This window comes from Papaver somniferum, chromosome 11 (genome assembly GCF_003573695.1).
Source record: "Papaver somniferum cultivar HN1 chromosome 11, ASM357369v1, whole genome shotgun sequence".
Classification (NCBI taxonomy): domain Eukaryota; kingdom Viridiplantae; phylum Streptophyta; class Magnoliopsida; order Ranunculales; family Papaveraceae; genus Papaver; species Papaver somniferum.
Genome location: NC_039368.1, coordinates 130,467,628 through 130,495,179, shown reverse-complemented (window position 1 = coordinate 130,495,179; position 27,552 = coordinate 130,467,628). Strand labels below are relative to the sequence as shown.

Below are 27,552 nucleotides of genomic sequence, written 5' to 3'. Positions count from 1 at the left end.
AGTGTACTATGGGAGATTGAACAAGATATGGGATGAGATGGTGACGTACATGAAGATACCAAGTGTAGCTGTGGCCAGTGCACGTGTAACATTGCAACACAGGTTAGTACGTTGAGAGAAGAAGATTTCTTACACTATTTTTTGATTGGTTTGGATACCATGTATAGCTCCCTGCGTGAACAATTACTGGCAAGAGAACCACTGCCATCTATAGATGTGGCTTATCAAGCTGTGGTTAATTCAAACGTCTAAAATTGGGGGAAGGAGTTGTGGTCTCAGACACAGGACAATGTTATGGCGTTCAAGGTTCAGTCAGATCAGCGTCCATACAATAATATGTATGATCCTAACAAATTTTGCAAGCATTGTAGCCGAGAAGGGCACTCACAGGAAGGGTGTTTTCAGCGATTGGATACCCGGAATGGTGGGGTGACAGACAAAGAGGTGGAAGAGGATATGGTCGAGGAGGCCGAACTGGTGGTAGAGCTGGTGGTAGGACGTGCTGGTGCCGGTTTGTGAACAGCAGAGGAGGTAGAGGACAAGACAATATACGTGCGCATAATTTGAACATCTCGGCAGCAACATCATCTCATCCTGCCACTGGATCTTCAGGAGATGCATCAGGACTGACAGGCGTGACTGCAAGTCAAGTTCAGCAGGTTCTTGAATATTTAAATTCAAGAAAAATCAGTTCCCAGCTCCAAGGTAAGACAAATCAAACATCCTGGATTATAGACACAGGAGCTACAAATCATGTCACGTGTAAAAAGATGATATGATAAATGTGAAAGATATTAGAGCATGTTCGTGGGACTGCCGGACGGAAAATATGCTCACTCTGAGAAAATAGGAACATTATTTTCCTGGTGGTTTGAGATTGGACAATGTGCTTTATGTGCCACAGATAACTTGTAACTTGATTTCGTTACACAACTCATTGATGAGGTAGTATGTAATGTTCAATGTACTAACAATTTATGTCTTATACAGGACCGGTTGACGAGGAAGGTGATTGGAGTGGGTGAGCGACGAGGTGGACTATATATGTTCTGTGGTGTGCCTCCAGTTAAAGTGCTTACGGTGAGTGAAGATACGTATGAGCTTGGCATCAGCGATTGGGACATCCATCAGAGAAAGTGTTACAACAGTTACCAGGTCTGGGTAGATTATTGAAGAAATAATGATGCGTGTGATATTTGTCCACGTGCAAAACATCGTAGAAGTAGTTTTGCTAGTAGTTTGAGCAAATCCAGTTGTAGTTTTGATTTGGTTCATATAGATTTGGGGTCCTTATAAGACGCGCTCGTCTTCTGGAGCACAATATTTTCTGACAATAGTAGATGATTTTTCAAGAGGTGTGTGGATTTATTTAATTCAAAGCAAAACTGAGGTTGCAACATATTTCTTAACTTTATTGCGCTTGTGAAACGTCAATTTGGTAAAGAAATCAAAATTGTTAGAAGTGATAATGGAACTGAATTTAATGCATTGCGTGGCTATTTTAAGACTAATGGAATAGTTTTTGAGACATCCTGTGTAGGAACACCTCAACAAAATGGAAGAGTTGAGAGAAAACATCAGCACATAATGAATGTGGCAAGAGCTTTGAGGTTTCAAGCAAATTTACCGATCAGATTTTGGGGAGAATGTGCTTTGACAGCAGCGTATTTGATTAATCGTACGCCTACACCGGTTCTAAATAACAAAACTCCATATGAAGTTCTATTTGGGAAACCACCATATAGTCAGTTGAAAGTATTTGGTTGCTGTTATGCACATGATCAAAGTAGTAAAGGGGATAAGTTTGCAAGTCGAGGAAGAAGGTGTGTCTTTCTGGGTTATCCTTTTGGGAAAAGGCATGGCAAAGTATCTTAGACAAAAGACAATTTTTGTTTCAAGGGATGTAGAGTTTCATGAACATCAGTTTCCTTACATATCTAGGGTACCTGATCAAGCCAACTGAGATAGTTCAGGCTAATAATGACGTGTTTGGAGTGATGATGAAGAAATAGTGCAGCAAGAGAACCCAGAAGATATTACTGAGAACCCAATACATTACTGAGAACCCGGAAGACAGTACTGCGAACCCAGAATAATTACTGGGAACCAGGAAGGTATTACTGCGAACCCAGAAAAATTACTGAGAACCCGGAAGACATTACTGAGAACCCGGAAGATGATACTGAGAACCCAGAATATATTACTGAGAACCCTGTGGTCTCGAAGGAAGTGACGGAAGCTAGTATGGGTAAAGGAAGGAGACAGAAGATTCCGTCTAGTCGGCTCAAAGGTTTTGTAACGCACACTGTACGACAAAATAGTCCATCTCATGCTCACTCTCCACAGTCATCCTCAGGTACGCCGTATCCTTTGACGTATTATGTTAGTTGTGATAAATTCTCTACAGTTCATAAAAAGTTTCTTGCAGCAATTACTGCTGGGTCTGCGCCTAAAAATTTCAAAGAAGCCATGAAGCATCCAGGATGGCGTAAGGCAATGGCAGAAGAAATACGAGCTTTGGAAGAACAAGGAACATGGGAATTAGAAGAATTACCGCCGGGAAAGAAAGCTCTTGGTAGTAAATGGATTTACACAGAGAAGTATGATGAGAATGGACAGTTGGTGCGGCTCAAAGCTAGACTGGTGATCTTTGGGAATCATCAAGTAGAAGGGTTGGATTACAATGAGACATTTGCACCAGTGGCGAAAATGACGACAGTGCGGACTTTCCTAGCTGTGGCAGCAATTAAGAATTGGGAAGTGCATCAGATGGATGTACATAATGCATTTTTTCATGGAGACTTGGAAGAAGAAGTGTATATGAAAATGCCACCTGGATTTGCTCAAGGTAAGTCTAATATGGTGTGTAGGATGAAAAAATCTTTATATGGTTTAAAGCAGGCTCCTCGGTGTTGGTTTGCAAAATTGTCTGCAGCTTTGAAGAATTATGGGTTTCGGCAATCATATTCCGATTATTCTCTTTTTACTATGACTAAGGGAAAAACCCAACTTAACGTTTTGGTATATGTGGATGATTTGATTGTTGCGGGTAATGATTTAGTTGCTCTTGATCAATTCAAACTTTACTTGGGACAATGTTTCAAGATGAAAGATTTGGGAAAGTTGAAGTATTTTCTAGGTTTGGAGGTGGCACAGAGTGCACAAGGTTTTTATATGTGTCAACGCAAATATGCGTTGGATATCATCATGGAAGCAGGTTTATTAGGTGCAAAACCTGCAGAATTTCCAATGGAAGCTAATCATCGTCTTTCTTTGGACAAAGGAGATTTGTTCACGGATGTGGAAAAATATCGAAGACTGATTGGGCGTTTAATCTATTTGTCCGTGACTAGGCCAGACCTAGCATATTCCATTCATATTTTGTCTCAATTCATGCAACTGCCGAGAATAGCACATTGGGAAGCGGCTCTTCGTGTGGTTCGATATTTGAAGAAGAATCCTGGGCAGGGAATTCTGTTGCGCTCTGATAGTGGTCTTAATTTGAAAGGATGGTGTGACTCAGATTGGGCTGGTTGTCCCTTAACTAGACGCTCGTTGACAGGATGGTTTGTTCTTCTTGGGTATTCTCCAATATCCTGGAAAACTAAGAAGCAACATACCGTTTCTCGTTCGTCAGCTGAAGCGGAATATAGATCTATGGCGGCGGCTACGTGTGAATTAAAATGGTTGAAAAAATTACTGGGTGATTTGGGAGTTCATCATCCACATGGTATGCGTCTTCTATGTGATAGTCAATCGGATTTGTATATTGCTCAGAATCCAGTTTTTCCTGAACGAACAAAGCATATTGAAGTGGATTGTCATCTGGTTAGAGATGCTATCATGCAGAAGCTTATTACGCCTTCTTACACTCCTACAACAGTGCAATTGGCGGATATTTTTACTAAATCTTTAAGGAAAGCTCAGTTTCAGTTTCTTATTTCCAAGATGGGCATGTGTGATCTCCATGCTCCGTCTTGAGGGAGGGTATTAGGAGAGTTATATATGGGCTCGAGACTGTTGGTTTGAGACCCAGGATTGAGACCCATCTTCTCAGTCTACTGTCTAAACTGTTATGGACAGTCCAATGTCTCAACTGTTATGGACAGTCCAATATAAGGTCGAACTCTAGGGTCTAAAACTAGGGTTGTGTCTTGTATAAGAAGCAGGTTGAATGAATGAAAGAGATACGAACTATTTTGATATATGTGTTTACAAAATCTAACACCATAATATAATAAATCAATAGGAGTGTTGATGCTCGCATGGAAAAATTTACCCACGTAAAATAGTCTCTTTTGTTCTGCATAGACATTTTGTCTTGAGCCAAAGACACTGGGGGTAGAGGTGTAAATTGAGACGGGCTAGCACGTTTATGGCACAGCACAGCAGAGCACGTTAAAATTCGAGCACAACACGTGACCGGCTCAGCATGGGCACAACACGTTTGTTTAATGTGTTGTGTTGTGCCAGACAAATAGGTACAGCGGCCCAGCACAACACGCGGCCCAGCACAGCACATCACGCGAAGAAAGCACGCCACGTCATGCATAAAATACTACACAATACATCACATTTGATGCATATTTCACAAAAAAATCATTGTTTTAGCCAATTTCTGATATTTTATTTTCGTTATGCTAATTTATTTTCGTAATAATACATGTACTAACTAAAATATCTCAAAAATATTTATTTTGGAGAACATAAAATAAGTGTGCCAGCACAGCACAGCACGGCACATCATATTTATTTTTATGGCACATCACAGCACGTCTGAATATCTGGCACAGCCCAGCCCAACACACTAAACACGTGACTTTGTGAGCTGGGCTGTGCCGGACCGGCGTTTGAAACCTCTAATTGGGGGTTGCATTTCATCCAAATATTCCATAAGAAAACAGAAGTCATTTTCCAATCATAAGTCATTTGTTACATTCATCTCATATCACCCAAATTGCAGCCGGTATTATGTACTGCCAAATCATTTTACAATCCATCTTAAAAGAACCCACTACTCGATCTGTTGGATTTTCTTTATCCATAAAAAAAAAATTATATTTACATTTAAGACACAAAAAGGCTCCAAAAAGGATTTGGTCTGGTTATGTATGGAATCAGAAAAAGAAAAACACTTGAAAGTATGCTTGTCGGATACTGATCCAACCCATTGCCGCAAACCATGCATTGTTGACGCGATTAGGAGGTGAGGTTCAGGCGGTGTGGTTTGGGGGACCGTTATCAAGATAAGCGTGGGACGGTGAGAGAACAATAAAGAAGACAAATGTGGCACTCAAGTGAATGAACTCATATCGAGAAATTTTCTGTCACTTTTGTACTTTAATTACAGTAGATATTTTTCAGAAGACTAGCTACACATAGATTACCCTGGAAACATCAATTTTGTCTTATAAGTGTTGCTGGCTGGCCGCTGGTGCGTGAATAAGCCTCACCTATGGAAGGCAACTGCACACAGACGGTATTTTACTTAAGCCAATCCGGCCGTACTATATATGAGGTGGGAAAGGAAAATGGACAAATGCTGCATGGTGAAATTGTTTCATGGCGTGTTTGATCCTAAATGAATAATTAATATAAAGTAACGGTTTTTTGTTGGATAAAAGTAACTATGATTACCGCGTGCTGTGGGAGGTAGAGGTGTAAAACGTGTCGGCCCGGCACAGTCCAGCCCACGAAGTCGCGTGCTTACCGTGCTGCGTGCTGTGCTGGGCCGTGCCAGAGATTCAGACGTGCTGTGCTGTGCTAAACGACGTGTCGTGCTGTGCTGTGCCAAAAAAATAAACGTGCTATGCCGTGCTGGGCTGTGCTAGCACACTTATTTTATGTTCTCTAAAATAAATATTTTTGAGATATTTTAGTTAGTACATGTATTATTATATAAATAAATTAGCATAACGTACATAAAATGTTAGAAATTGGCTAAAACAATGATTTTTTGTGAGATATGCATCAAATGTGATGTATTGAGTAGTATTTTACGCATGATGTGGCGTGCTTTCTTCGCATGCTGTGTTGTGCTGTGCCGCGTGCTAACACGTGCCGCGTGTTGTGCCGCTGTGCCTATTTGTCTGGCACAACACAACACATTAAACAAACATGTTGTGCTCGTGCTGGGCCGGTCACGTGTTGTGCCGTGCTCGAATTTTAACGTGCTGTGTTGTCATATATGTGCTGGTCGGTCCCAATTTACACCTCCATGTGGGAGGGACGATTTGATAGAATTCCATCCATTTAATTTAATTATAAGTTTAACTAAAATTTTCTAATCTATGACCGAAAAAAACTAATAACGCATATATCCATTACTTATTATTGTTGTTTTATCCATGGTTTCTCTTAGAACGATTAATTGGGGTATATCGGAAACAATTGGGGGATATTTTAATATTCATGTTGGTATGGGTTTTCAATGCCGGCAATCAAAGTCTGCATGATTTTTCCATTTCGGCATGAACAGTAAAATATCCACTAATTATTTCCGGTATATCCCAATTAATCCTTCTTATTTTACACCACGTTGTTTCAATTTTGTTTGAAGCAATTGAAGGTGAAATTGAATGAAGTCATCCGATTTGATGGAGTTTATACGTAATTAGGGACCTCGAACCTCTGATTATCAATCAAGTTAATGAAAAGATGATCAATTTCGATTCGATTTGATTGAATTGAATGAAACCGATGCAAATTGGAATATATTGTAACGAGCCTCAAGCTCGTCAACGCTATTAGACCATTCAAGTGATCACTAACCCGCTAATGAATTGATTAATTAGAGACGAACGTAATTAATATAAATTAATCTAACAACGATTTAGATACGAAACTAGTATCATTGTATAGGTCTCGAAAAGTTAGGCGAAATGGATCACTCGAATGTGTATTTCGGATATCGGACAAAGAAGATATCTTCAGATATGTACGAAAGGTAAAACTGTTAATTTTGCCCTAGACCGACCTGGCTGCCCTTAGCCGTTTCGTGGGCGCCTTCATAAGTTTTGTTGGCCTTATCTTCTACGCGTTTCGAGAGAAGCTCATTTCTTCTCTTCGTTTCTTCTTTCTTCTTCTTTCTTTTCTTCTCCGTTTTTTCTCTGTAGAAAGTGATTGATGAAATTGAGTTCTTATTTGAGAGAGAGAGAAAGAGAGAGTCAATCGATGAAATAGAGAAGATGAACTAGGAGGTGTGCTGATGTTGATGAAGAGATGAGAGGGGTGTTGATTCATGTTAAACAAAGTTAAGGCTTCATCTGATTTCGAGGTTGTTTGGAGTAGGATAAGTTTACTGGGTCGATGTTTGATGAGAATTAAGAGGGTTTGTTGTTGAAATATCGATTGGAGGCTATTCTGATGAGGAATCACAGAACCAGGTAAATTAGGGTTTTCTTAATTTGAAGATTTAATTTAGGGTTTCGGTTTTGATTAATTTCTTTATGAAATTATTGTTATTTGATTGAATTGTTGCATGGGTTTGTTTTTAATCGAGTTGTACCAATATGGTTTTCCCCAGCAGCGTGTCTTGGAGGTAAGTCCTCGTACATATCTCTTCGTGACAATTGAATCCTTCGGTGTAATAATGTTTGCCGTTTGATGTGTAGATGATGAGGAGTGAGCATTGTAACCATGTGCTGTATCAATTCTTTAAAGAGAAATCTTTGAAGCTGGAGGCTAAGCTCCGTCACAGAGAAAAGGCATTATCTGCGGCTGAGGTGGGGATAGAAGAACTGAAGAAAAGCCTTAAAGAGAAAGAAAGGTTGGGTGAAGCGGAGGCTGGTCTTCGTTCAGAGCTTGCCGCCGTTCGTGCTGAGTTAGAGCAAACTCGCGGCCAAGTTTCAACTTTCACAGGTTTGGTTCTTCTTCATCTTTTATCCCTCATAATTCCTCTCTAGTTTTTAGTTGTTCTGTCTGAGTCCCCCACCCTATCTTCAGTGGGTGGCGTCCCCGAGATGATATGACTTCGAAACGAAAGGGCACGACAAAAATCTCGTATCAAAGAGCTGGTCGAAAAAATTAAGAGCGAAACCAAAAAGTGGGACGCTCGAGCTGAGGGATGGCGCGCAAGGCATGTTCAGATGGTTGATATGCAGAATTTGTATAATCATGACCGTACTTTGTTCAATGGTACGCTGCTGTGGACACGTGAGAATCTGCGGGAATCCCGTGAGCGTACTTTGTTGTTGGAGTCTAGAATACATCTTCTGGAAGAGGAATTACAAAAGGCTCGCTCCCTTCCTTTTCCGGGAATTAAGGAGAGTATGCTGTGTCTTACCAGAGAAAGGGACGGTGCCAGAGTCGAAGTTGGGGATCTCAGCAAAGCCCTTGCTGCGTCTCGCGCTGAAATAGTCCGCCAGGCTGAGTCTGAGAGGAATATCGAAGTATGTATGTACAGACTTAGCAAAGGGGTAACAGAGATAAACAACGAAGTCAACCACCTTTGTCACATGGATTCGATGAAGCAGGTAGAATTAGATGCCAGTCAATTTACTCTCACCAACCTTCAAATAGATTATAAGAAATTATCCGAGGAATATGACTATCTTGACGAAACGCGAGATGCGGTTGTTAATGAGTATGAAGAGGCTTCGGCTTGTGTCGAAGGTATAACCTTATTTCGTCGATTGTGATTGTGTCTTTTCTGTGCTAACTCCCTTGTGTTGTCTTTTTCAGAGCTCGAGGGACAACTCCGCGCTGCAAATGAAAAATTTGAAAAGGCTCAATCTTCCTTAGCGCAGCAGGAAGAACAAACTAATCATTTTAAGAGTTTGGCGGCATCCCGCGAGGAGGCCGTTGGTGCTGCTTCTAAAGAAGTGAATCGTCTATCGTCGTTGTTATCTCAAGCCCACCAGCGGACGACAGTTATTATGCATAAGGCTCGGTGTCAATTGGCTGAGGAGACAAACAAGATGCTGGAGAAGATTGAGCTTGGCTTTAAGACCGAGCATGGCCTCGTCAAGAGCTATCCGCGTCGTCCTGTACCTGCCTCGTTGCCTGGATCCTCGGGACCCTCTTCTGGTGGAAGCGTCCCTTCAACTCTTCGGAACAACCCTGCTGATGGGGTGGCATCATCTAAGTAGAGACCATGGTATTAGCCTTCCGTTAGATTTTGCTAGTATTTTGTAAAAAGAATATTTTTTATGTGTTTTTCCTTGAATTGGCCTTGCCGCTTTTTGTAACAACCTTTATGAAATGGGTCCTTGTTTTTATATACCTGCAATATCAGTTTGTTGTTTATTTTAAGCATTGTGAGGAAGGACACTAAAAACAAAAGAAGAGTTTTTTAAGTGTTTGGGTGCGATACCGAAGGGAGGTACCTTTGTGATCGTCTTGAGACCTGTCACCCCGCTGGCGAAACCTTGGACAGAGGATTCCCAGACGGTGGGGGCCGAGGCAACGTTCTAGGATATGGGGTTAAAATATTTACATACACCCATTCCGTCGACCCGTTTCCTTAAGATTGGTTGTGTATCTCTTTCTGTTGGGTGCCTTCCCCCCGGTCTTACACTCATGGACACTGATGGGGGATCCCTGAGAGATTGTAGATTAACTACTTTCCCCAATATTGTTGATAAGTTTTGTTTACTCGAAGTTCAGAAAGCTTGTTTGATTGATAGGTTGAGGCCTGCTACTCCTCGTCCAGAGATAGAAACATGTAGAGCGGTTACGCTGCCTTCTTCTTCTGGTATTCTTCACGCAGATGCAAAGCTGCGTTGCTCCTATGGGTAGTACGGTTTTAGCCACTTAGCATTCCAAGGATGCCGGAGACCTCGCCTTTCAGATTGCGAAGATAGTAGGAACCGTTTCCCGCAATGTCGTGTATTATAAAAGGTCCTCCCCATGTAGGTGCTACTTTCCCCATTTCTTTCTCGTTGATACTGTGGGATTGTTCTTAGCACATACTGCCCCTCTACAAAATTTCGAAGTTTTACCTTTTTGTTGTACTCCCTTGCTAGTCTTCGTTGATAATTTTCCATCTTCTGCAATGCTGCTTCCCTTCCTTCCAGGTCGTCCAATCTCTCTAACATCATGTCTGTTGTGAGATTTTTCTCCCATGCTTCGGTCTTTGTGGTTGGCATGAGGATCTCTGTTGGGATGACTGCTTCAGCTCCATAAGTGAGGAGAAACGGGGATTCCCCAGTGGCAGATCTTCGTGTTGTCCTGTATGCCCATAACACATTGTGCAACTGTTCACACCATCGCCCCTTATGTTCGTCTAATTGCTTTTTGAGGATAAGGGCGAGGGTCTTGTTAGTGGCTTCCGCTTGTCCGTTGCTTTGAGGGTATATGGGGGTGGATTTGTTCTTCCTTATTTTGAAAGTATCGAAGAGCATGTCTATATTTTTCCCTGTAATTGCTTACCATTATCGGACACGATTTCGCTGGTATGCCGAACCTGCAAATGATGTTTTGGAATATGAAAGTAAACACATCCACGTCTCTGATCCTGGCTAAGGCTTTAGCTTCCACCCATTTACTGAAGTAGTCCGTGGCTACTATCAAAAATCGTCTTTTCCCTGATCCTTCGATGAAAGGCCCGACGATATCTATGCCCCATTTTGCAAATGGCCACGGGCTATCTACAGAATTTAACGTTGTTGCTGGCGCGTGTATCTTTTTGGCGAAACGCTGACATTCTTCACATCGTCGGGACATTCTTGCGGCATCCTGTATCATTGTGGGCCAGTAATATCCTTGCATTTTTGCTTTGTCGGCTAGTGATCTCATGCCGCTATGATTCCCTGCGTCACCATAATGGATGTCGTTTAGAATTCGATGCCCCTCTTTCTGGACAAGCAGCGTAGTAACGGTCCGAGGAAGGATTTCTTGTACAGGACCCCATCCCGAAGTCATATCTTCCTACTTTGGAGAGTATTTTCCTGGCTTGTTTATGATCCGCGGGTAAGGTTCCTTCTTCGAGAAACGCATGGATCACCATTCTCCAATCATCTTCGTTGCTGAAATCTTCGTCTTGATTTGCTCTTGACAGGATATCTTCTTCGTCAAAATCGTTATGGATGTCTTCTCCTACCTGGTCTTCGATATTTTCTTCCACTGTATCTTGATTGGTAGCGAAGGAGAATTGTGATGCAATCGAAGGCTCGTATACCCTTGTTATTTTAATAGCTTCGACGCTTTTGTCCTTCAGCATGGATGATATATATGCTAGGGCATCCGCGTGCCTGAGATCCCTTCTGCATAAGTGCCGGAACTTGATGTTCGGAATTTGTGATGCCAATGTTTGGACCAAGGCCATGTAAGCTGAGAGGGTGTCGTCGTACACATTGTACTCGAGCCCTATTTGCCGTATGACAAGCTGCGAATCACTTGTCAGTCTTACATCGGTTACCCCCATCTCTATTATTAAACGGAGGGCATGTACGACTGCCTCGTATTCGACGATGTTGTTAGTATGCTCTTTGAATTCTAACCTGAGTGCCTGTACGATCCTTTCTCCGGTTGGGGTGGTGATGACGATGCCTATTCCTGCTCCTTCCTTATTTTTGGAACCATCGACGAAGACTTCCCATTGTCTTTGACTCGCGGGTTCGAGGATATCCATTGGATCCTTGCTTTCTTCCTCGGCTTCTGGTATTCCCTTAATCTCTCGTTTGTCCAGGGGGAGGTCTGCTAAGAAATCCGCCAAAACTTGGGATTTTCGGGAATGTTGAATTTCATGAATGATGTTGAATTGGTCCAGGTGGGTGTTCCACTTGGCTATTCTGCCACTTTTCCGCGCTTTTGAGGACTGCTTCCAGTGGTGCTTTGCATGGGACCCGGATGAAGTGAGTTAGGAAGTAGGTTCTCAGCTTTTGAGTAGCCCATACCAATGCTAGGATAAGTTGTTCGATCTTCGTGTAGTTCCTTTCCGCAGAATTGAGGGTCTTACTGACATAATAGATAGGTGTTCTATCTTCGTATTGGTTTTGACCAACACTGCGCTAACTGCGTCTTCGTCGCTGCTATGTACAATGCCAAAACCTCATCAGGATCAGGCTTCTGCAGGATTGGAATTGAAGCCAGGTGTTCTTTGATTTTTGGAAGGCTTCTTCGCATTCTGCGGTCCATTCAAACTTACTCCCTTTTTTGAGAATATTGAAAAAATGTTTGCATTTGTCCGAGGATCGGGCAATAAATCTGCCCAAGGCTGCTATGGACCCATTGAGCTTCTGCACTTCTTTTAAATTCTTCGGGGATGGCATTTCTACTATGGTTGAATCTTCGCTGGGTCTACCTCAATGCCCCTTTTTGTTACCAGATATCCGAGGAATTTCCCTGAGTGACACCGAAGTGCATTTCTCTGGTTTACTTTCATGTGATGTTTCCTCATTGCTTCGAAGATATCTCTCAGATCCTGATGGTGATCTTTGCGCAGCTTACTTTTGACGAGCATGTCATCAACGTAGACTTCTAAGGTACTACCAATCCATGGCCTGAAGATAGCATCGACCATTCTTTGGTATGTTGCCCCTGCGTTTCGAAGTCCAAAGGGCATTCTAGTGTAGCAATAAAGGCCATGTGGGGTGTAGAATGCTGTGTGTAGTTGATCTTCTTCTGCCAGGGCTACTTGGTTGTAACCAGAATATCCATCCATGAAGACAGCTCTTCGTATCCTTCTACTGCTTCAACCAGCTGATCTATGCTTGGCAGGGGATAGCTGTCCTTTGGACATGCCTTGTTGAGGTTAGTAAAATCGATGCATATCCTAACCCCTCCATTTTTCTTAGGAACGACGACCATGTTGGAGATCCATGTAGGGTACTTGACTTCTTGATGAACCCGCTTCTAGTAGTTTCCGAAGTTCTTTTTCCACTGCCTTATGGTACTCCGGTGCAACTTTTCTTATTTTCTGCCTGAAAGGTGGCGTGCCTGGTTTGATGCGCAGCTCAGTCGTGTTGGATTATTTTCGGGTCAATCCCCGGCATATCTCCTAGCTTCCAGGCGAATACATCCGCGTATTCTTTAAGTAATTTGGTTAAGGAATCTTCTCTTCTTTCGTCCATTATGGTCCCTACTTTGATCATCTTCGGGTTTTCTTCCGTTCCTATGTTGATTTCTTTACGGGCTCTACTGGTGTGAACACCGGCTTCGGATCCCCGAGGACTGGGACGTTCTTTGATTGCTATTTGGTATTTTTGTCCTTGTTGGCTGCTGAAGTACCTGTTTCTGTGTTTAGGACATTATCATCCTTTGTCAAACCCCTCCCTGTGGTTTCCTTGAGGAACAGGTCTATGGCCTTTTCTTTCGCGGCTTCTTTATTTTTAATTCTTCGGGTTTTTCGCTGCTCTTCTTGTTCGTTGTTGATACGATCCTGAGTGGCTTGGCACTCTCTTGCAGAGACCCGATCTCCCTTGATTTCCATCACTCCCTCAGGTGTAGGGAATCTGAGATATTGGTAGTAAGTTGCCGCCACTCCTTGAGTTTATGTAACCACTTTCGTCCAATAATGGCGTTGTAGGGGGATGGGGCGTCAACCACGCTGAATCGTGTTTCTACTTTCATGGGTCCGGCGTTAACCTGCAACACGATGTCTCCCAATGGCTTCGTGGGTGCTCCATTGAATCCGTAGATGGTGTAATAAGAGGTCATTAGCTGTTCTTCATGGAGCTTCATTCGTTTGAATGCGTCGTAGAATAGAACGTTTACTGAGCTTCCCCCGTCTATGAGGATCTTTTTGAGGTTACATCCAGCCACTGGTAGTGTTAGGACCGGGGTCGTTATGGTCTTCCATATCTTCTTCGATATCTTCAGCATCGAAGATAATAGGTGAGTCCATCCACTCTTCGTGCTCGTCCACTCTACACCATCAATCTTATACAATTCGCAGTGGTCCTCGAACTTTCCGTAGCCTCTTTCCTATTGTGCTGTAAGTGAGGGCCCTGCGGCTTCAGAACACGAGATGGTTTGATTGTGCGGTTCCCCTCTGGAAGTTGGACTGGCTTGGTCCGTTTGGATCTATCCTCGGCGACCTCCTTTCGTATGTAATGTTGGAGTTCGCCAGCATCAATCAGTTTTTGGATCATTATTTTGAGGTTTTTACATTTCTCGGTCTGGTGTCCGTTGAAGAAGTGATATTCACAGTAATCTTTAGACTTCTCGGTTCGGGGCTGTTTTCCCTTAGACCATGGCCACTCCAAATTTTCCCTTCCTTTGATCTCTCGCAAGATCCGGCATAGCTAGCATTGAGCTTCGTGTAAACTTGATCTTCGAATTTTCGATCGTCTTTTCGTCGTTCATCTTCGTTCCTTCCTATCTTCGTGAGGCCGTTCCACTGAGCTATTCCTTTTGCCCCATTGGTTTGTTCTGCGGAATTGGTACGGTGAGACCTCTGCGGGTACGCCCTCGGGTTTTCACGCTGGATTTCTTCAAGACGAGCGTGCTTTTCAATAATTATTCGAAGATCTCCTTCTGTCTTAGGCACGCTTCCATGAATCTCAACAAATAGTGGACTCATTCGGTCTAATCCCCACTTGTAGCAGTTGATACTTACCACTGGGTCCACACTTCCTATGGCTTGGCAGATCTTGTGCCATCTGTTAGTGTATTCCCTCGTGTTTTCCTTGTAGCCAATTGCCAGCGAAAAGAGCTTATCCATTCCGGTGTTAACAGCCTTGTTGTACATGTAAGTTCTTAAGAACTTTTCTGCGAGTTGATCGTAGGAGTGGATGGAGTCGGCGGCAAATTATCAAACCAAGACAATGCCGATCCCTTCAGGCTTGATGGGAAGTATCTACAGAGTACGGCGTCGTTCTGACTCCATCTGGCTAAGACCGGTTATAATACCGAATATGTGCAGCGGGATCACTGGATCCGTCATAGCATTCGAAGGTCGGGACAGGGCACTTCAGCGGAATAGGGGTGTTGGCCAGGCGATGAGTTAGGGGCGTGGAGTTAGCCTCTCTCATGACCTCTTCTAACCTTCCCCCGCCTTGTCTAGTTTTTAACTGCCTGATCTCGGCCATCATTTCATCACGCAGCTCTTCCATCGCGCGGTGGTGCCCTACGCTCTTCTGCTCGTGATAGTCTGACTCTCGTCATTATAATCCGGGTCGGATGCGCTACTTCCCCTAGCCGCGTCTCCATTAGCTGCTACGATGACTCTTCGGTCTCGATTAGGTTCTGGTGCCTTTGAATTGCTTCATCAAGTTGTTGGCTGGTCTTCGTGCTTAGGGCAATCCGGTCTTTTAAATCTTGTTTTCTCTGGCCAGCAAGCTACACATCTGCGTAAACCTGCTGGCTCTTCTTCAATTCTTCAAGCTCAGCCATCAATCGATGTGATTGGTTTGACCCCTGATTGGGAGTCCCAGCTCGTGCTACTACGGCCATGGTGCCGCCTTCTTCTACGGTTGCACTAAAGGTGGTAGAGGTTCAGCTTCGATTGTTGGCATTTCCAAATCGGGCTGAGTGCCCATCTGCGGTGTTAGAGCCGCCGGCACAGTTTGATTCTGATCGTTTGTTGATGGCATTCCGAAGGTTGGCGGGTGCGCGGGTTGATGTGTTCTGGATTCATCCACCCTTTCTTTTGGTTGATGAAATTGATTCGTAGCAAAAGTTTTGCTGGCTTCTGCAGCCTTCGGGGTTGCCGCAGCCGTACTGTACTTTGTCGCCGCTGCTCTGAGAGTTGCGGCTGCAACGGAGTTAGCGTTCATAGGCGAAGTGATTTCCGCAGTATCCTGCCTCTGACTAGTCATTTTGGCTTTGTCTCCTTTCTGCTTGCTTCGGGTGATGACCGGGGTTGTCCTTGGTGCTTCCTTTGACGAGGCTTTGGATTTTCCTGCTTCCTGCATCTTTTCCATCGTGGGTCCTTTTGTCGCTTTCTTTCTGCACAAGGGAATTTCAAATAGCGAGAAACAGAAATGTCCGTGCGGATCGGGTTAGTTTGCGAAATACCTTACTCCAAGACAGGGAAAAACTGTCCGAGGGCCACAGAGAAAACTCTTAGGGAGGCTCATTTGATTAAAACATATGAGTTAAAATACATGGGTTAAAGTCTTATTAAAAGTGTGGATTCATTGAAAGTACGTGGAAACGCGAGAAGATCCCTTTTAAAAATGCATGTAGATCCTTCGAAAATTTACGAAAACCCACCGGAAAGACAGGTCCGTACGAGATCTAAAAAAAATGTAAATCCATGGATCTAAGTAATAAATCTTTTAACCAGTAAACGAAGATATCGCCGGAGCTATCGAAGATAACGGGTGCGTTTTTGAATATGGTAAAGTTAACAAAAGATAAATACTGTCAGAGCTAATGAAGCAGATCAATCATATGCTAGTTTAAGATGAAATCACAGGATAAGATAAACCTTTTACCGGGACGAAGTCCCTGTTTCTAGCGCCAAATTGTGAACACGTAAATCACGAAGGCATCTTATGTTCACAAACAATGTTCGCACTCTATATACACACTCGTACCGATGAAATGATTGTACTGATTCCTTGGCTCAAAACCTTCGGGTTTATCATAGCCTCATCTAATATCATCACTAGAGGCGTTCACATAGAGGAAGATAAAGAAAACGTAGTATAAAAGTAAAACTCGTGAAGTATCAAATGAACGTAAAGTGCTGAAATGTAAATAAGACCGGGATTTACGTGGTTCAGCACTAAGGCCTACATCCACGGGGTTGTCGTTTCACAATGCATTAGATGATTACAGAGGTAGTCGAATGACTTTGGAGTTTACATAGGTATGTGAATTGTACAAAGATAAACTTACACTCACAATCCTTCTCTCTCTCCTCCTCTCTCTCCTTTTTTTCCGATCCCCTCTCTCTTGGTGGAGAGGGGGTATTTATAGGGTTAAAGTGTGGGACCCGATTCTGTGGGCCGTTGGAACCTTATCTTCTTGTGCTTTGTGTCCATCACGCGGAACTCTTCGTTCATTGCTTGATCACGCAGAGTCATCCTCGTTCGTTCCACGGGTTGATCGACACGTATACTGCTCAGAGTGTTTAATGCGGGTAGTTGAGACGCATGCTCGTGTCAGACAAGTGTCTTCTGCCCCTGTCACGTACATGTCAGTCAACCTTCTCTTCACCGTTGATCTTGGCTTCTTTTGGGGATGAGATAAAGTAACTCTTCGGGAGTTATTTAGTGCTCCGCAGTACATCATGTTTTTGGTACATCTTTTAACTTCTGCCCTTGGATTTGTTCGGGCAAAGACCTGACGTCGACGGGATGGGCTTCTTGGCTGTGGGCGTGTGTCATCATGTTTTGATGACTTGGTCCGCATGCTCTCCACGTGTCTTCCTATATACACGTGTTTGATGATGAAATATGTACACACAATTGAAACCATCTTCAAATCAACTTATGATCACCTAAGGGAAAGAAAAAAGAGTGAATCAGTAAGAAAATAAACCAGGTGTGCAGAAAAAAAAAATCAGATGAAATAAGTAAACCTAAAATTTTTAGAGAGAAACCATCCAAGGATTCGATTAATTATCACATGCAATATCAAAAGACAAAAAATAGTTTCTATGTCGGAATCTCATTCTTAATCCGAACAACAGTGCAACTTCTATGTTGTTCAGATTGCGGGCGTGGAAAAAGTTCCAGAATATCCACATTCCTTTGTGTATGGTAGAAAAAGTTCCAGAACCATCCTTTCCAGACGCCACATCTTTATTTTATAATTCCCAAATTCGTGAATTGACAACAGGGAAAAAAAGAGTCACGGAGAAAGTTAGTTTTGGTAAATGAAGTAAAAACAGTCTCACATAAAACACTCACCCCTGGCTTATTGATCATTTTTTCTAAGGGAGAATTGGAAAAATGCCCCAAAACTGGGTGCAATGTTGGAAATCTGCCCCAACATTTAAAAAGTTGGAAAAATGCCCCATTCCGTTAGAAATCCAGTTAAGTCACATGGGTGAGCTTATACATGCGAAAAAAAAGTCAAATATATCCTTCAGAATTCAGGGTTTGGGGTTCAAAATTCAGGATTCAAGGTTTAGGGTTCAAGGTTTAAGGTTCGGGTGGTGGTGGCGTCGGTTTAGGGTTCAAGGTTTTGGCACGTGAGAACTCGCACACGCGGAGTTAACTGAGATTTCTAACAGTGGGACAGTTTTCCAACTTTTTTTAACGTTGGGGCAGTTTTCCAAGATTGCACTCCAAATTGGGGCAGTTTCCCAATTTTCCCTTTTTCTAATTAAACTGATTTACTTAGATTTAGAATCCTGATATTAACAAACTATTTGGTCAAAATTACATTTGGAGGAAACCCTAAACATCCATCCCTTATTTTTGTCCTTTAAAAGACAACTCATGAAATGGAGTCAAGACTGCAATTAAGTACAAAGCAACACACTGCAGCAATTTTGCACTTTAAAAGCCTGAAGCATCAGCATCAGGTAAATGTTTAACTGCTTATCTATCTTTTCCTGATTAGTGAAGTTCCTGCAGCACCAATATGGTTACGCACATGATGAAATTAACTAACTTGTGCAGTTGTACGCATTAAACAACAATGATTTGCTTAATTCGGATACAGATGGCCATAAGCAACTAAGCAAACTAAAAATGAACATATCTTGTATTTCAATATGGCAAAGTCCACAATAAAAAAGCATCATAAATACCTATACTCTGGAATCAAATTCTACCAATGAAGATTGGAAATAATTTGCATTGGACAGCCGTCTGACCTGAAAACATGGGATCATTTGATAGTTAGATTTTGCTGTAAAAATTCAATAAATGAAAAATCAGAATTTTTTTTGCTTGCAAACTGATTTTCCCTTTTCTTGTCTGTTTCTACGAATCACCAATCTTTCCCGATGGATTATATAATCTCTTATTTTTTTGAAAATATTGTTGTGTTTAAACCTAATACATCGCAATGCCACATGGAAAGATTTTGATAGCAAATGATTCAGCCTCAAACTCCTAGCAAAACAAAACAGTATCTGCAGACTTTGTTTTCTTTCCAAAGTATTAAATGCAAATTTTGAAATTTTCAGTAACCTCTTTGGGTGTCGTAATCTCCAGCTCCAAGGCGTCCATGCAGACCACAGCACTACCAAATGGTTCCTCCTTGACAGGAGCTGCCTCTGGTTCGTGGGATACAGATCACTCTGCGACGCAACATTAATCTCTGGAACAAACAAACAAAACAGTTAATCGGATTATGGTGTAGAGCTGGCAAACGGGCGGGCCGGGGCTGGCTTGTTACGGGTTACACGGGTTCGGGTTAACATTGGTCAAAACCCGCGGGTTGATATTCTTCACGGGTGGTCGTTTCATCAACCCGCACCCGTAACGGGTTAAACCTGCGGGTTCACGGGTTAGCTGGTTTCTGCTTAGTTTCCTCTGATTTCTGGATTATTTCCGGCCACATTCAGGCCATCAAAAACTCCTGCTCCTGCAACCTAACATTCATCTAATTCATTTGACATTTCCATTCAATTCAATCAACAGATTACAGATTCAACAGTCAGTGACTCGGTGTCGCACCGAAATTAAAAAACTTAATGAAAGAATCAAGAAAATTGCAAAACTTAATAATAATTTGACACTAGTTTTGCATCATGAGAGGAACACAGAGTCACAGATACACAGTGTGCTATTGCTAATCATTGTAGTTTAGTACTCAACTACTCATCAGTCAGTTCATGATATCTTCAAAAAAGGAAAAAAAACCTTCGAAACCGTAGTAATACCATTGTTATAATGAGTTTGTTCTTGTACACTTGACATCCTGGAATCTGGATGGAGCCACAAAGAATAGGTCAAAGACACAAAAATCAGTACATTACTTACTAGTTACTATCATGGTTAAATAACAAAACACTCACAGAATTCAAACCAATAAAGGAAAATAACTTGGACAAGAAAAGAAAACAAAATCCATCAGATTGTTACTACTGTCTACTATCATGGTTCATGGAATAACATCAGCAATTGACTTGCAAAATGACTTGCTGAAGACCATAAATCGTAAGTGCCATTTAAAAATCAGAGTCAGAAAGTGCTGGTAATATAGATAAGTCATAAAGTCTAACGAAACTCCTTGGATACTACAACAGAAAAGAAAAGGTGAAGGCAGAGTAAAGTTCTTGTAAACAACAATGGCTAGTTAGCCTAGTTTCACTTTTGTGAGATGCCAAAGAAAATTAAAGACAGTATGAATCTCGATTCATAAAATATAAAACTGGGGCTCAAACGAGCGCATCTATATATTTTTTTCAGGTGTGCTCAAATAATATGGATCACTATAACTATAAGGCTTCAATTGCACAGCAAAAATGATTCTTTCAGCTCAAAAGGTCCCCCCCATCAGTTCACCTAGGAGACTCTCTATGTCTGTTAATACGATATAATGACAAGAAATAAGTTTACCCCCTTTATAATGAAAACAGATCTTTAAGATCATTGACGAGTTGAGAGTCTATGACTCTATGATACAAAATTACAAATCATACAATCATATCCACAAGTAAAGCAGAAAAGCCGTGAACTCTTTCGTTTGAACTTGCATGTTGTGGTCCAAGTCCAAGGACAAGAGATTGAAGACGTAATCTCATCTTGGCAGCAAGAACAACTGATTCTTCATCTTGGTTCTCTTTTGCAGTTGAAACAAAATCCATCAAATTGTTACTACTGTCTACTCTACTATCATGGTTCATGGACTAACATCAGCTATTGACTTGCAAAATGACTCAATCAACAACTTTGGTTATTGATTGAGCAGTGAAAGTTTGAAACATAACCAATCTAGAGAAATCATCAACTAAAGAAGATAGGATTAGAAGATTACCTGTCCTCAACTCTGAATCTTCCACAACAAGATGAAGAATTAGCAGAGATTATTAACAAAACCCCAATTCGAAAATCTGAAAAAACTCAAACTAATCGAATCACTATTTGCAGAAGTTAAGATGGAGAAGAAGACTCGTTGTTTTGAAGATTAAAATCAATTAGAAATCACATTTAGTCACTTACCCAGGAGTTCGGTCAGGTGATTGCTTGCCGCTGCGGACGGAGAAGAAGAAAGAAGTAGAGATTCAGATTTCAGAGAAGATAACGTTGCTAGGGTAAGGGTTAGACTCTTTTTCTTTTACTCAGAGCCTCAGACTCAGACAGTCAGACACGTATAAAAACTGATCACACGCGGCAGCATAAATGGACTGCGGGTATACGGGTTATATCCGCGGATTTACGGGACGGGCCGGGTTTATCCGTTCTTACACAAGCCGGCGTTTCTCCAACCCTAACCCGGCTTGTTAAGACAACCAGCCAAGCCGGGTACGGGGTTTCACGGGCCGGGTCGGATTTATCCGCGGGTTTTGGCTGGTTTGCCAGCTCTATTATGGTGCATGGTGCAATTGAATCAGAGATAAGAAGAATAGGGATAGAAAGGAGGCATCTTGAAACATAATTAAGGTTATCACCCAATTAAGAAATTTGAAACCCTTACGCATCTCGGACGATGAAATTTGATTGGCATAACATTTTTTTAGAATTTAAATTTTCAAACCCTTATTTCTCTTAGACAGTGAAAATTGATTGGGCATATTTGACCTAAAAACCTAGCCATAAATCAAGCCAGAGACAAAACCCATACTTTATGAACTACAAAAAGTTAGAGTTGCTTATTTACCTTGTGTGTAACCATTATCAATGATTAATTCTCTAAAACCTGTAAAATCCTTATGATTTTTATCCTTTGATCAATTAGATGTACCGAAAACTGAATGTAAAACTCGAATCAAGAAGCATAAAGATCTTACATGCATAAAACCCTAGGATTTCACGAATAGATTTACCTGGAAAAGTCTTACGAAGAAACTAATATGTTTTACCTGTACCCTGTAACCTATTGTATCACGATTGACATGGCTTTTCCTCACTAAAATCTTGTTGAGAAACAACAATTCACGTTTGAATCAATAAGATATAATTAGTTAAGTAAAGTGAAGTGAAGAGGTTTGGAATAGCGCCAATCTACCTTAGCAAGGTAGTGCTAGGATTTTGAGTGCTCTTCTTCAGTCACTCCTTAGGACTGCATAACCATACAACCTTAAATTAATGGAGAACTTTCCACTCAGAAGTTGTATCCTTCTTTGTCTCTGCCTCCCTCCTCCTAGTTGTTTCTTTTTTAAACTCTTTGAGTTGATGATGATCAAAGGATTCCATGATTTAGGTTTAGGCGTAAAATTTATAATTGCATGATTATATGTTACGACCCGCATATATGTATATAAGGAAAGGCTTATTAAGAATTACCGATTTCCTTTTTTAATACGAACTCTTGATTTCCTTAATAACCGATTTCCTTTTTTTCGGTGAATCACGGATTTCCTTTTTTTAACAGGAATTCCTTATTACGTGTGAAACAAAGAGTTTCAAGTTTTCTCTTTTCTTTTATTTATTTAAACGATTTGGATGGAAGTTTTGCCCACCCTTATTAAAGCACAGTTAAGTATAGGTGTAAACGTGGTGCAACTAAATAATTCAAGGTTAAATTCTAACATAAGTATTGTCTACCTACTATTTTGTCAACGTTGTTACTAACGAACAGTTAAGTAGCTTATGTAAACAAACTCTAACAAAATTTTAATTATTAAAACTAACAGAATTTTGCCAAGTGCCCTCACCATAGCTTCTGTATTAGAAAAAATCTTTCTAGGCCAATAGGAAACGAGGGTTTCATCACCGTTTAATGTGAGAGCTTTACTTGTCAAGACCTTTAACGAGGAAAATATTTTCTTTCATGGTAATTTGGCTTTGACTAACGGGCAGGGTTAATTTGAATTCTCAATTAGTGAAGTTCAGTCCATACCTAAAAGCCTTTTAAAAGGGGCAACCCGGTTTCACTTCACATATTTGACCATATCGCGAACTCGGATCCGAATAACAAAACACTAACAGAAAAACAGAAGGAAAAAAAACACTACCGCAACCTGCCAATGCATGAGCGTGCAAGCTGTCGCATACTTTCTTCCTTCTCTGCTGAGCACAAACTCCTTAACATGTCATCACATGTGCCATGTGGGTGAAAATCTTACAACCAAATAGATTGGGGATCACATGTGGCGGTATGATGACAGATTGACAGACAAACTCACAAAGTGTATAAACTTCCGAAAGAAAACCCCACCGTTGCACTGCACCACCGGCCACCACTAGAAAACCGCCCATCACCACTACTAGCACTGGTACCAGGAGAAAGAACAGATGTTATTAAAGAGTAGGCAATAACTTGAAGCTGCAGCCTGGAGGACATGCAAACCTCAAACAATAGCTCTCCAACTTGATTCTTAATGATGATGTTTCACTGAAACATTCATACTCTCAGTATTGAACCTCTATAGGAAAGAAATTGCCATGAATTCGAGAGATAATTTTTTGTTGAATATATTGCAGTCAATGGGTCAAGCTATTATTATATTTGATGCCACTGGTACGGTGACTTACTGGTAAATATTTTTTTTCTGTGCGTGCATTTCTTAATTTGAGATTATTACTTAGAATTTAATTAGTCTTTGTTTTACGGTTCTGGTTCATGGTTTTATGGTTTTTAGATTGTCCACGTGATTGATTATATATGCTTAATTTATTTGGATTAATCATACAGGAATCGATCAGCTGAGAACCTTTATGGTTATTCTGCTTCAGAAGCCCTTGGTCAGGATGTCCTTGACCTCGTTGTGGTAAGAGAAGCCAGAGAAGACGCGATGCATATATTTCGCAAGAATGCCTCAGCCGAGAACTGGACAGGGACATTCCAAGTTAAGAATAAACAAGGGGAACCGATTTTTGTCCATATAACAATTACTCCCCTCTATGATGACAATGGTACTATTGTTGGGATCATATGTGTATCTGTTGATGCACGGGACTTTCTCCAAACACCACCAGTTTCATCTTCGAAGGTCAATTCCAACTCTAGTCATCTGACATCTAAACCTGATCATAATGATGATTCTCAACAACCTCTGCAAGTTGTAGTTAGTTCGTGCGGAGCTTGCAAGCTTACAGGAGATGGAGACGTACCTTTTAAAGCTCCCCCAGTGGAAAAACTCTCTGGAAGAAAATTCGGAGGATATGGTGAGAAGGGTGAAACCAAGACTGAGATTCACAAGAACAATAATTCAACAGAAGTGGCTAGCATTAGCAAGAAAAACATATCTTCATGGCCACGGATAGAAAGTCAACATGATGGGTTAGCAAGGACTAGACATCACCAGAGCTTTGCCTGCATGAGAGATGAACAAGAAAATGACTTTGTTCGGCCAAAGACTTCATTGTCGTCCTGCGGAAAACCAAAAGTCCAGGTTCTGGGAAGTAATAACCAATTTGAAAATGAGGCAAATTTCTGTTCTAACGAAACGCATTCATCGGATTATGACATCATGTGGGACGAATTGACGGTTGGGGAACAAATAGGGCGAGGTACTAGGAATATTAGGCATTTCTTTTTAAAGCATATAGATTTATAAGGAATGTGTTTGGCTTTTTAATATGCCGTTTTGCTGATCTGATCAATGAATTGCTGATTGATGCTCTCAGGTTCACCGTTCATGTGGAACTGTATATCGTGGTATGTGGTGCGGTTCGGTAAGTTTGCTGTTCTTTTGTAAGAACTCGATCTGCAGGATGAATATTTATGCCTAAATTAATTTGTGGAACATATTGCTATATCGAATGAATATATGCGAAACTGTGAAATTGATGGTTTTGTTCGGTGTTAAGAGGCACGATCTCGTTTTTGCAGGACGTTGCTCTGAAGGTATTTTTTAAATTCGAGTGCTCAGATGACCTACTACAATCTTTCAGACAAGAGGTAGTTTTCAACACAAGCTCACCGTCCTCTATAGACATGCACATATGCATCATCCTAAACAAATTTTTCGCAGGTGTTTCTTATGAAGAAGCTCCGTCATCCAAATCTATTACTCTTTATGGGGGCTGTAACTTCACCTCACCTATGCATTGTCACACAGTTCCTGCCACGGTTCGTTCTTTACTTTATGTTGTGATAAAACTTCATAATGTTCTATTGTAGAGCATTCTAGTTCTTGTTTTCCATATATTAATCCATATATATATTGCATTATATCTACTATATTGAAGATGATTTCCTGTTCTGAATTTTTCTTAATGTCGTTTGGTTTACCTCTTCATATTATTGTACTAACCGGGTCTAAAATATTTATTACGTAGTGGAAGTTTGTTTCAGTTGCTTCATCACAGCACTTGTAAAATAGATTGGAGGCGGCGTGTACTCATGGCTTTAGACATTGTACGTACTCCCTAGATAAGGGGAAAACTAAAGCATTACTTTCATATGCATACTCTTTTGTTCCTTGACTACAGCTAATACTATCATTGTTTTCGCCAACTTTTCTATAGGCACGAGGAATGAGTTATCTTCATCATTGCAACCCACCAATTGTCCATTGTGATTTGAAATCATCAAATCTGTTGGTTGATAAAAATTGGACAGTGAAGGTGCACGTTTGTTACCTTTATGACTTATGATTCTCTTGTTCAATTTCTTTTATCTTACGAAAAAAGCATGTGTGATAAGATATCATCTGTTGCTATAATTTCGTTGCTTTAGGTCGGTGATTTCGGTCTTTCAAGAATCAAACATGCAACGTACCTCTCTATGATGTCCGGAAACGGAACAGTAAGTACTGATTACACTTATTTTCCTGGCTTGATTGTCTAATTTTTTTCTTATGTGGGAGTTGCTTAATTAACAAGTTACCTGCTTAATTACCATTGCTGAGTTTGTACTTTCCACTTCTTCTTTTTCTTACCTCCATCCAGCCTCAGTGGATGGCTCCAGAGATTATCCGTAACGATCCTACAGATGAGAAGTAAATTAAAAATAATTTCAGTTGCTTTTTTAATAATTTCTGCTATCCAATTTCTCGAGTTTAACAAAGATTTCACAATTTTGGGTAATGGCGGTAAACTACGTACAGGTCTGATGTGTATAGTTTTGGAGTAGTACTGTGGGAGCTTGCTACGTCAAAGATCCCTTGGGATACCCTCGACTCATTCCAGGTATTCGTTTGATAATTACCTACAAACATAATTTGCCCAATTCCAGTCATCACCCACAACATTTACAATTTTAGTGAATGAATTATGCAGGTGATTGGAGTTGTAGGATTCATGGACCAACGACTTGAGATTCCAAAGGATACAGACCCAAACTGGACATCTTTAATTGAAAGTTGTTGGCAGAGGTGCTTATATTATATGGCAACTACATTTGTTTTTTACTATGTCGAATAGTGTCTCTTATACCTCGAATTCTCAATGACTACCTTTCTTTTTTTCATTTTGACAAAATAGCGAGCCAAAATGCCGACCAACATCCAATGAATTACAAGAAAAGCTGAAAGCTATGCAAAAACGATGGTCTGTTCGAAAGCCGACATCAAAGACCCGCTTAGCCAGGGTTAATGATGCAGTACCACAATGTTGATTAGCACTACTGGAATCCAAATGAAGAAGAGGAGGTAAAGTAAACTAGCAACAGAAGTTTATGGTGGATGCATGGCCGTATAGCAAAGGCTAGGCGAGCTAGCGAACCGCCTAGACCCCCAAATTTAAGGGCTCAAATCGTAGCATTGGTTTCCAGTAGTTCTGGTAAATTGAATTATGGGCTTATTATTAACAACCCAATAAGGTTTATCATTTATTACTATTATTATAGGCCCAAGATCTATTTTTGAGTGGATTTTTAATTAATTTTTTTTTAAATTACGTTCTTAATATATATACATTTTTTTTTTCTTGTTATTGAAATTTTGGGGAATTTCTCCGGTTCCCCACTAGGACAAGTCCTATGGTGAAATCTAACCTATCCTAAATAAAAACTACGGAATATCAAGTCTTATGGCTTCCAAGATGGTGTCATATACACCTTTTCCAATCCATGTTTCACGGTTCCGTGAATTGGTGTGTGGAATGCAAAAAAAAAAAAAACGGTAATCCGTATAGCGTTAAAAATCATTCTAAATAGCTTCAGAATGACGTGTTGCGCTATTCAAACTCAAGCGGCATTTGGAGTCACCTTATGCGTCATACCAAACGGTTACAACTTCTACTAATTTAACTATGCTCTTTTACACCATATTCTGTCGAAATTAATAATTTGCATATAAAATCTAAAAACCAATCTTTTTCACATAAATTAAAATATCCAAAATTTAAAAGTACAACATTTAAACACCTAGAATTAAATTACATTCAAACTAATAAACTTAAAAGCATGATTAATTTTCGTCCATTAAAAGGAGAACACGCATTAATTAACTTACTTCTCTTTGGATTTCAATGAAAATAAAAAATTAATACAGAGATTTCTTACCAATCCAAGAACAAACCTTTTAAAGCAAGTGAATTGATGGTTAGAAACCAAGACGGGAAAAACTAGAATTTTGTTTTTTTCTTTTAGAGAAGAAGAAGTAAAAAGAGTGTTTGAGTGAGTTTTCAGTTTTGAGATGAGAAAAATGTGTGGGAGACTCCGTTTACTTTCTGTATAAAAAACAATTTAAACGTGATTTGGATTAGCGTT

At 40.8% G+C, this 27,552-nt stretch overlaps 1 protein-coding gene across 1 annotated transcript; it reads left to right on the top strand.

The window, feature by feature from the left end:
* Positions 1-37: 37 nt before the first annotated feature.
* On the top strand, positions 38-26,769 carry LOC113325172 (LEAF RUST 10 DISEASE-RESISTANCE LOCUS RECEPTOR-LIKE PROTEIN KINASE-like 1.4). Its single transcript, XM_026573389.1, has 15 exons — positions 38-102; positions 168-234; positions 372-705; positions 23,311-23,431; positions 23,590-24,369; positions 24,456-24,555; positions 24,730-24,798; positions 24,872-24,969; positions 25,179-25,257; positions 25,368-25,466; positions 25,579-25,647; positions 25,791-25,840; positions 25,949-26,030; positions 26,121-26,215; positions 26,325-26,769. Exons 1-15 carry the CDS (start codon positions 38-40, stop codon positions 26,455-26,457), a joined length of 2,241 nt encoding a protein of 746 aa, XP_026429174.1. The 3' UTR covers positions 26,458-26,769.
* The last annotated feature ends 783 nt before the right edge of the window (positions 26,770-27,552 follow it).